Below are 10,902 nucleotides of genomic sequence, written 5' to 3'. Positions count from 1 at the left end.
AGGCACTATGACAGGCGCTGTATAAGCAGCAGCTCTTTATGCGGATCCCACTGTACTGAGTCTCTGTTTACAGGTCTCTCTTTTCACAGTCCATTGTGAGCCTCTGAAGGTCAAGGACAAGGTCTTACTTATATTCACTTTCCAATAAACCATGTATGTAAGAGACGACGAAGAAATGTCTGTGACGGGAGAGAAACTCAGATCGTGTCTTCGATCTAGAGCATCCAGAGACCAACGAAACCATCCTTGTTCTAAAAAAAATTAAACCTTTTTATTAGTATATTTATTTTATATATAAAAGAAATACAAAAAAAGAAACACAAAGAAAATGCGTTTATGGCAACTCGGGCTTGTCGGCGCCTTCGGCTGGGGCTCCCGGCTCGGGCCCGCTGGGTGTCAGCAAAGTCCGCCGGTTGTAGTGGCCCTTGATAATGCCCGTGTTGTTGTTCTCGTTCAGCAGCTGCTTCTGCCTCTGCCTGTTGAGGGACTGGACGAGGCCCAGGACGACCGCGGCCAAGGAGTACTGCCCGGGCAGTCTCCTGGGGGGCAGGATGAAGGGGTTGGGCTGGACTCTTCCCAGGAGAAAGTACGTTTTGATTTTCCCTTCCTGTTCGCTGATGCCCTTCACATAGATCTCCCCTCGGTAGTCAAAGGCAAAGCCCTGGTCCTTCAGGATGAGGTAGGTCTCCTCCGGGACCTGGATCCTGCCGCTGACCCCTGTGCTGTCCATCCGACTCGCCAGGTTCACGGTTTTGCCCCAAATGTCGTACTGTGGTTTCTTAGCGCCGATGACACCGGCTACCACTGAGCCGTGGCTGATGCCTGTGAGGGAAGCAAAGGAGCAAGAGATGAGAGAAGAGGGAAGTCTCGGAGGGAGCTGCCTCCGCCCGGGAGCGTGTGTGTGCTCAGCCATGTCCGACCCTGCGACCCCATGGACTGTAGCCCACCAGGCTCCTCTGTCCATGGGATACTCCAGGCAAGAATACTGGAGTGGGTTGCCATGCCCTCCTCCAGAGGATCTTCCTGACCCAGGATCAAACCCACATCTTCTGTGGCTCCTTCATTGGGAGGCAGAGTCTTTACCACTGGGCCACCTATTTTTATCTCATCTTACTACTATGAGGTAACAATATAAAACCCAGTTTATACAGGATAAAGCTGACTCTCAGAGTTTTGTTTTTGTTTTCTCATTTTGGGACACACCTCGAGGCATTTGGAATCTTAGTTCCCTGACAGGGGATTGAACCTGTGCCCCCTGCAGTGGAAGTATGGAGTCTTATCCACTGGACCGCCAGAGCAGGGCAGTCTCAGAGGATTAAAAAGACTTGCCCAAGTCATAGAGCTGCTTACAGCAGACCCGAAACACAAACTGAGGTGCCCAATCCCATTGGGAACATAATTTTCCAAATTCCAAACTATGCCTCCAGGGTAAAGTACAGGTTGGCCTTAATCTCAGCAACATCTCCTGAAATTACAGAGCCTTTGCTCAGGGTTATAGTTCTTTTTATTTCTGGTTCGATCATGTATTCAGTGATTTCAGAAAGGACATGTAGGGCCCTTGAAAGATGTGGAAACAAGCCCTGAACATCCCATCCATCGATCAAAACATAAAATATCACTGCTTTACTCCAGTGAACAAAGGGAGTCCTTGGATCTGACAAGTCAGGCATGGCTATTACTCGACCTTTTATACTTGAAAGCTACTAAAGCAGAACCAAGAAAGTAAAATGGCACACCAGCCAGAGGGTATCTCAGACACGAGGACTGCAAGAACATTTGTTTTTAGATTGCACACTGGCCCCCAGAAGGTCACTGATCTCAGTAAGGAAATCCTGGAGCAGCTGCTGGAGGACCATTTGGCTGTGCGATTTGAGGCTAGCTGCTCCCCTTCTCTGGGCCTGAGTTTACCCATCTATACAGTGTGAATGGGACTAAGCAGGGGCTTTCAGATTGGGCTTCCCAGGTGGCTCAGATAGTAAATCTGCCTGCAATGCAGGAGACCCAGGTTCGATCCCTGGGTTGGGAAGATCATCTGGAAAAGGGCATGGCAACCCACTCCAGTATTCTTGCCTGGAGAATCCCATGGACAGAGGAGCCTGGTGGGCTACAGTCCATGGGGCGCAAAGAGTCGGACACAACTGAGAGACTAACATGTTCACTTTTAGGCTGTGCTTTAGGAGCACCCGCCCACCCCCCGCTGCCCCCCAGGCTTAGTAGAGATGCTGAAAAAATTAACAAGTTATACAAATTGTAAATGACTATTATCACATCACTGTGAGTATTGTGTTGTTGTTTTGCACAAGGGTGTCCCAAAGCCCAAAAGATGCTGGGCTGTGTGGCTGAGTGAAGAACTCTAATGCTATCTGCCTGTCCCTGGCTCAGTTCAGCATCTGACATCCTCAGGAACAGAATCCTGGCTCTTGGCTCAAGGCAAATACCCAGAAGAACCTCAGGGCAACGCATTGACCCCTAGCATCAGGTGAGACAGAGGGAAATGATTGACAGTCAGCTTTCTCTCTACCCAAGGCCTTGCATGGGTGGGATTCCAGATAAGCTGGAGGAAGGAGGAGCCATGGTCTATCATATTCTTGGTATTTCTGCACACAGGCCAGAATCCTTCCCCTGCTTCCAGCATCTTGAGCAAGAAGAAGCCCAGATGGGCCTGTCCTTGGCCAGGTCACACTGGCTCTGCTGTATTCTTGCGGGAAAAAGTGCCTCTGGCTTGGTGCCCAGGGCATAGGAGGGCTCAATGGAGTGAGGCCAGCCAGCCTTCCAGCTGCTACTCACCAATCCGGAGCTCGAAATTGTTGAAGGAATGCTTGTTGATCTCCTGGATGCTTTCAGTCAGGGCGAGGGAGAAGTCGGCCAGGGCGCACAAATGCCCCCACTTATCCTCGCATTGCTGCAGCAAACGCGAGAGAAGACGTCATTGAAGGGGCAAACAGGATCATTTCTGCTGCAGGGGTCTGGTCTGTGTCCTAACCTAACTCCACCCACACCCCCCTTCAAGGGAAGTACAGGTTGTGAGCTGCGCAGTCATCAGTGTCCAGAATCACAGGGTGCCAGGAGATTTGCTCCAGAGAGTGTCGTATGTGTGACTCTCAGATTCCATTCCCTACCCTTAGCCTTGTCTGTTCAGGCTGATGCTGCTCACAGGTGTGTGTGTGTGTGTGTGTGTACCCGCCTATGTTCATATGTATGATATTTCCAATCTAGGAGCCGTGTTTCTCTCCTTTAAGCACTCACATAGACATTTGCTTTCTGAGCCTCAGTTTCCTCTTCTCTAGAGTGGGGATAAACAAGTTGGCCTGCTCACCTCCTGGGGACCGAATGACAGTGTATATGTGAAAGAAATTCTGTGTCTCTCTACAGCAGAGGTTTGCAATCAGTAAAGAGCCAGATAGAAAGTATTTTAGGTTTTGTGGGCCATGTGGTCTTTGTCATGACTACCCAACACTGCCATTTTGGCCAGAAAGGAGCCACAGACAAAATAGAAATGAATGCGTGTGGCTGTGTTCCAATAAAACTTTATCTATGAACACAGGTGGTAGGCTGGATTTGGCCTGGAGGATGTCTCTGGGGATCCCTGCAGTAGACTGAGGCACACACGTACCCAGTGACCATCAAGGGTTTCTTCTCAGGTAGTCTTGCAACACTTCTAGGTTTTTAGTTGGAAAGTGAGCAAAGAAGGATGATAAGGGATGAGGATTCCTGTCCCTGGTAGTTCACATCCATATCCAGAAAGCATTTACTGAGGACCTACCATGGGCAGGGCTTTGTGCGGGGAGCATGACTCTATCCCAGGTCAATTCATCCACTGACCTTGGGGGGGTAGATGTTGGTTTTCCCACTTAACACTAGTCCCTGGCACACAATCACCTCTCAAAAGAGTGAAACTATTAATACTGGAGCCTGGGAGCCACGACTACTGAGCCCACGTGCCCTCGAGCCTGAGCTCCACAAGAAGAAAAGCCACCGTAATGAGAAGCCCCCACCCACAGAGAAGCCCCCAGCCACACAAGGAGAGAAAGCCCGCGTGCTGCAGCGAAGACCCAGCGCAGCCAAAACACAAATTCCTAAAAAACGTTTTAAAGTCTGACTTGCAATTTTTAAACACTGGAGCTATTATTATCATTACTTTTGGAGGAGAAAACAAAAATTAGAGGAAGAAAACAGGCTAGGATCAGGGGTTTAGCAACACCTGCAACTGAGTCATAATCGGTATTTCTTGGTCCTGATTTTGCACATCAAGTGAACGGTGAGTCTCAGAGTGAAGCCTAAAGGCTTCTCAACCATAAAGAAGCATCGTTTCACCCGGTGGATCCTGCTTACATGGGGAACAAATACATCACACACCTGGAAGGTCCACTTATCAGAGTTTCTCCCTACCAGTCACCAAGTCTCCTGGCACTGACAGCCCACCACTCTCGCACCTTCAGTGACATGACCACAGTGAGGTCCCTGCCGGAGGGTGTGGTCGAGTCCAGAGCATTCCTTTACCTGCTTTTCAGGTGACAGGCCTGACACGGCCATGTAGGTACTACCAATGGTCTTAATCTTTTCAATGTCTTGAAACCGGTCTTCACCGAGCAGCTGAAACAGACCCAGACAACAATGTCAGTCCTGGTCCCTGTGCTTCCAGCAGCCTGGGGCTCCTGGAAACAGACCCCTGGCGCACCGTGGGGACCACCTCGGGCTGGGTTAGCATCCTTGGGGTAACCACTTTCCTCTCTCGGAGTCAAACATCCAGGCCATCAACATATGTTTATTGATCACATGCTAAGTGTTAGGTGCCCAGACGGGTGTGACCAGATACTCTAAGGACTAGATCAGTTCCAATGAGTCTCTGAAAGAAACAAATCTATCTTATTAGATTTAAGAATAAAGGGCAAATATTCCAAAATTGATCAACACCTCCTTTTGGCTTTACTGTCAGCATGTATTTAAAATCTTAGCACTTCCTGTCGGCACCTGGTCTAAGGCACCATTAGTCTGTACCTGGTTTGTTACTGCTGTTTAGTTGCCAAGTCATATGCGACCCCAGGGACTGTAGCCCATCAGGCTCCTCTGTCCATGGGATTCTCCAGGCAAGGATACTGGAGTGGGTTGCCATGCCCTCCTCCAGGGGATCTTCCTGACCCAGGGATCAAACCCGTGTCTCCTGCACTGCAGGTGGATTCTTTACCACTGAGCCACCAGGGAAACCCTTATACTTGGTTACTGTATTGCAGTAACTTCACTTCTTGAGCTAAAGTTAAGTCACTATTCTGAGATCCTGCAAACTGTGCCCAGGGCAGAAAGTAGCTGGAGCGGTGTCTGTTCTCAGCCCCGTTTAATGTCTGACGTTTATCCTCAGATGCCACTGAGCAGGCTTGGTCTCTTAGCAGCCTTTTGACTATTAATATTTTAGCTCGGAGATTTTGGCATGTTTTTGGTTGCCCACCTCCCTCCCTCTGCCTCCTTACAATTGCATTTCCCCAGATTCCTGCAGGAGCGGGAGCTTCCTTCCTCTCTTCTCTTAGGAACTACTTGCATGCATGCCTGCTAAGTTGCTTCAGTCGTGTCCAACTCTTTGTGACCCAATGTACTGTAACCCGCCAGGTTCCTCTCTCCATGGGATTCTCCAGGCAAGAATACCGGAGTGGGTTGCCATACCCTCCTCCAGGGGATCTTCCTGATCCAGGGATTGAACCCGTGTCTCTTATGTCTCCTGCATTGGTAGGCGGGTTCTTTACCACTAGAGCCACCTGAGAAACCCTCAGAACCATTTGGCTGAAGGCCAATTTCTGGTCCAGGCGTCCCCTCTTCAGAAGTTGATTAGGAGGCTTCGCTGCTTCATTTTCATTTCATATCCACTATGCAGCTAAGAGTATCGGGAGCCACAATGGGGTTCCTTATCAGTGCCTTTATCAGTTCTCTGTGAGGAGCACCGAGCTGTGAGGAACTCTTCGGCCTTTGATGAGGCAGAGGCTGGGGATGAGAAGTCCTGCCATTGGGTTATCACAAACCCAGTCCTGGAGCGTGTGCTCCAGGTAATGTTCCGCCTTCCTCTGAGCCAGGTTCCTGTGGCAACTACATCAGCAAGAAGAGCAACCCAGTTACTGAAGGGTTATCTGGCTGGAGCTCAATCAAGGCAGAATCTAGAGGGTCTCTTTGGACCCAAGAAAGAAGGCAATCTGACTTGCACTGTTGGTAATAACGGTAAAATATTATCTTTAGTTTTAGGATCCCCAAGGTTCACATTTCTCTCTAGGAGATGAGGCTGGTCTCTCCAATGTGTATCTTCACTGCTTTCTATGTCCTTTAGATAACAATATATTATCTTCTTCATCCAAGCAGAGTCTATATGCAATCTGACAAATCTCCAAACTTTCCAATTACTGTTATAAACACCATGTACTTTGTCCACCTATCTACTGCACTTCATTTTTGTTGCCTTGCAGAAGTTCATTATATATTTGTCACATTAATAATTTCTTGTTATAGCATATAGGCTATAACACAAATAAATAAGTTATTCTGTGAAAAAAAAATTCCAGATGACCCAAGGACCCATGCAAGGAAGGCTGATGGTGCCTGATGGTTGGCAAGCCAGGGAGTCTTATTTTTCCTTCCTGTTGACTACATTCTCTTCTTTCTTCCTTCTCCTCTGTGGCTTCTCTTCTTCCTCACCTTTCCCCCTCTTCTTTTTCTTCCACTCTCTCATCTCAGCTTCTCCTCTTTCTTCTCTTTCACCTTCTCTTCAAATCTCCTTCTTCCTCCTGCTGCTCCTGAGCTAAAACCCCTTAGAAGGACCAATTCCTTCTCTTAGTCTTTCCAGCTTTCCTCCTCAATCCTCCATCTCTACCAACAGAGATGCTGTCTTCCACCTCTGTTTATTGGGAAGACCGGCAAAGAGGAGCCACCAAGGGATTTTAGGCTTCAAAGGAACGTGATGAAATAGTCTTGCTTTTGGTGGTTGCTGATAGTCAGATGCATCTGTGTGAATGATAAGGTGACTGTAGTCATTCGGATGAGAAACAATATGGCCTAAAGCAGGACAAGGGCCACTTTGCTGGTGAGATGGTGCAGGGCGTATCCAAGCTATTAAGAAGCAGGACTGCACAGGACATTCTAGATGGATGGTGGGGATTAAGGGAGACAGCTTTGTTTAGGGGGATGGGGTAGATGCTGTTGATACCAGCTCAGCTCTCTTATGGGCTCATTCTCCTGAGTACTCTCAGGGCTGGCTGCTAACAGTGCACTATTACACCAATTTTGGGGAATAGCCCTGAGAGCCCTCTTCTTGGCAATGCCTGGAAGATCACACACCCCCACTGGGGTGGCCCATGGCCAATGGCTGACCTACACAGGTGGACAAAACCCTTGCCTCAAGGTGGACCTTAATTTAAAGCCCTGAGCTCCCTGGGGGATCAGGCTGAGGAGGCTGGACTTCAGCTAAACCCACAATTTTGCTTGGCTTCTTCCCTGACATCTTTTCAATTACTCAGAAACTTCCCATCTCGGATTTAGGCATGTGGATGGACATGGATGTCCTACATCAAGCTGGGGGGTGGCAAGGAGGAAAAGACCCCCTCCTGCAAAGCCCATTAATGTAAATAAAGTGCAGCATGAGTGTTTCCTCCATTCCTGGAAACTGGAAGAAGAAAGTACCATCTGGGGTGTGTTTATATTTTGTGGAGGTCTGTGATCAAATGCTAATCGATGGTTTTATCTTTGGCAGTTTGAGCAGATGGGGAAACGGCCCCGTCTCTGTGATGTCAGGGCCTTGTAGTGCTGGCCTCCAGTCAAGTCCTGGTTTTGCCGTTTGCTGGTCGCGTGACACTGGATTAAATTCCTAGCCTCACTGAAGCTCACATTCCTGGTCCTCCAGGAGAAACAACCGCCTTTATCTCATGTGATAATGAAATTAGCTGACACATGTCTGTGCCTATAACGCAGTCTGGAATTCTGTAAGTGCAGACATTGGTTACGAGGAACAGCACAATGCTACGACAGCAAGGATGCTTATTTGCGACTGTAAGTTTCTGAGGCTCCCATTTACCTCATCGAAGTCAGCAATGATCTCATTCAGTAGGCGGAGGCACTCCACTCCTTGGTTGTTCATTTCGGTCTGAGAGTAAAAGTCTGCAAACCCCGGGATGGAGGCAAACATCACCCCGACGGCGTCATAGGATTGAGAATACAGCTCCTGGACAGAGAGACACACAGAAGGAAGCAGAAACAGTCCTCAGAGGTGAAGTTCTGCGGTGATGCTCCCTATGTATGCGCACCTGCAGCCATGCACAGGTGCCCAGAGAGGACAGAGAGCGGGACCCTGACACCATCTCACCACAGCATTGTCACCAAGAGGGCTGGGACCATTGAAAACTCATGGTCAATTTCGCTGACTTGAGCTTAACTGAAGCCTAAAAATTGACATAAAATGAGTATGATGATATAATATGCCATGTAAATGGGCATGAATGACAAATGCTTACTAAAAAACTGATTTTAATGATTAAACATTCACAATCTTCTTTTTTTTTTTTTGCTTTTTGTGTTGAATTTGTTTCCAAAACATTTTAATGTTATTCTAAGACCAATTGATAATTTTAAATGGCAAAGCTATGGCTGATTCATGTTGACGTATGGTAAAGAGCTAGCACAATATTGTAATTACCTTCCAATTAAAATAAATTTTAAAAAATAAATAATTTTTGCATGCTATTGTAAAAATACATTGTACTAATAGCCTGTATGAGGATTAAAAAAAAAAAAACTATGATGAGAAAAAGAAAATTTGTAAATCCATGGTCTCCAGCCTCAGCTGGGCCCAGATTTCTGCCTGCACCTCACTTTGCCCTTGGTCAGCTTCCTTTACTGCTATTCTCAGTAGCCCTTCTCAGCTCTAATCGCTCTCCTTACCTTTACTCTCCACTTGATTCTTCTCAGTAGATGGTCTTATCTGATATGCTATTGAAAACACTGAGGCTCTCACTTTCCTTACTCATACAATCATCTCTTTCATTGTATTTTCATCTCTTCGGCTTCAGCTCCAGACAATGCATCTTCCCTTCTCCTGCTGAATATCACTGCTTCTTCCTCATCTCTGGATACCCCTCTCACTTCTTCAACTTCGTCCTCCTATAGTGATTCCTTCTTTTTTCTTCTTTCTTTCTCCTCTCCCCCTCCACTTTCTCTAAGTGCCTCTGATAAGAAAAACTGCAAGGTGCTCTGGATGCTGAAGACACTTGTAACTAACCATCTCCACCCTAACTTCTCAAACTAGCTGCCTCTAGTGCCTATGTCCATTCGCATGAAATGAATCTAGGGAAGGTCAGATTGCCAGCCAAAATGAGGACATCACTATACCAATCTCTGTCCAAGGCTTCCTGGGCATCCCTGGGAACTGGTGTGATGATCACACCCAAGTTCATAGGTCTCTCGACTTCTCTGTGCTAGTTATATCACATCTATTTTCCTTGTGTCTGGCCCCTTCAAGGATTTTTTTTTTGGGGGGAGCTTATCTACTATCTTCAATGTTGGTGATTGTTGTTACGGTTCTGTCCTTGACCCCCTACAGGGTTCACAGTTTCCATACTCACCTGGGCCATCTTGTTCACTCTCAACCTTTCACCAACATTCGCGTGTGAGTCTCTAGAATCCCATATCCAAGTCAGTTCTCCTTGGGCTTCAGGCTTCTCTGTTTCATGCTGGGTCGCCTTCACACTCCTCAAATTATAAGTGCTGCACCTGACTGCATGTCCTCCCTACCTACACCTGCTCCTGTTTCTTCATCCTCTGACTTGGTTGGTGGCACCAGCATGGACAAGTCGTCAAAGTTAGAGACCCTCAGAGTCATCCTTGACCTTTTCTTCCCATCATATTCAGATCCAATAAATTGCCAAGTCCAGGTGGGTTTCTTTTTGCCTCCAACATATTTTTTCTAATCCTCTCACTATTCCTTTCTATAGAAAGGAAAACAGGTCCTTCCTGTTTTCCTCCTTGACTATTTTTTAACACTTTTTTTTAAAGATTTTTTTTTAATACGGTCCGAGCTATAAGGTGTTGTTTGTTTGTTTTGCCTGCACTGTGCGGCATGTGGGACCTTAGTTCCCTGACCAGGGATTGAACCCACAACTTCTGCAATGGAAGGCAAAGTCTTAACCATTGGACCACTATGGAAGTCCCTTCCTTGACTGTTAATTAAAATGAGAACCTCCTCCTGGGTCCAGAACTGGTCTTATCTCATTCAAAGGCATCTTCCATATGGCAACCAGAGTGATATTTCAAAGATACAATACTGACCATGCCCTTCCCATTCTTAAAACCCTCCAACTGCCCTCAGGACAAAGTTGAAACACAGGAGCATGACCTATATTCACATATTCCTGCCCTCGTCTCCGCCTATCTCTTCCGCTTCATGGGCTGCAGTTCCCTGTGTTGGACCTTGTGTTCCAGAAACAGCGAAGCATCTGTACTCCTGTATGCCCACGACAGCGGATGCAGTAGGCACCTGGCCCGCATTCTCTCTTCCCAGGTTCTGCAGTCAGCCAGCCCTTAAGTTTCTTTGCATGGAGTTTTTCTCTGGCCACTAGAGGGCACTCTGCCCATGTGAGCTGTAGGCTAAAATCTCCAGGAAACTAATGCCCGCCCCCTCCACTCCCTGCCCCCAGCAAGAAGCTGCTCTTAACAGATTCCGGATGGAGTCCTCCTCGCCCTCACCATTTGGGCCGCAGAACGTTGAGGCGCGCTTTCTACGCCACTTCCCAGGTTCTCCCGTGAGATTCAGCTCCAGCCACCCACAGAGCTAACCAGGCTGACAACGCCTCAAGATTGGATTCCGGTCCTTTCCCTCCCTTCCTTCTTCCTCTCCCGTCTACCTGGGTGGGTTTCCTGGGACAACCTCCGAGCAAGATA

At 47.7% G+C, this 10,902-nt stretch overlaps 1 protein-coding gene across 3 annotated transcripts in view; it reads right to left on the bottom strand.

Annotated features, from left to right (window-relative positions):
* Positions 1–246: 246 nt before the first annotated feature.
* Positions 247–10,902, bottom strand: part of ADCY8 (adenylate cyclase 8) — a 225,287-nt gene continuing 214,631 nt past the window's right edge. For all 3 annotated transcript variants that reach the window (XM_061438577.1, XM_061438578.1, XM_061438580.1), the window contains 4 exons: positions 8,045–8,191; positions 4,501–4,593; positions 2,788–2,902; positions 247–822 (listed from right to left, as the gene is read on the bottom strand). In XM_061438577.1, the coding sequence (XP_061294561.1) occupies positions 335–822; positions 2,788–2,902; positions 4,501–4,593; positions 8,045–8,191 (843 nt within the window). In that variant the 3' untranslated portion in view covers positions 247–334. The remainder of the gene's footprint in view (positions 823–2,787; positions 2,903–4,500; positions 4,594–8,044; positions 8,192–10,902) is intronic.

Source organism: Bos javanicus, chromosome 14 (assembly GCF_032452875.1).
Source record: "Bos javanicus breed banteng chromosome 14, ARS-OSU_banteng_1.0, whole genome shotgun sequence".
Classification (NCBI taxonomy): domain Eukaryota; kingdom Metazoa; phylum Chordata; class Mammalia; order Artiodactyla; family Bovidae; genus Bos; species Bos javanicus.
The sequence above is the reverse complement of the archived record's forward strand: the minus strand, read 5'-3'. Positions and strand labels throughout refer to the sequence as shown.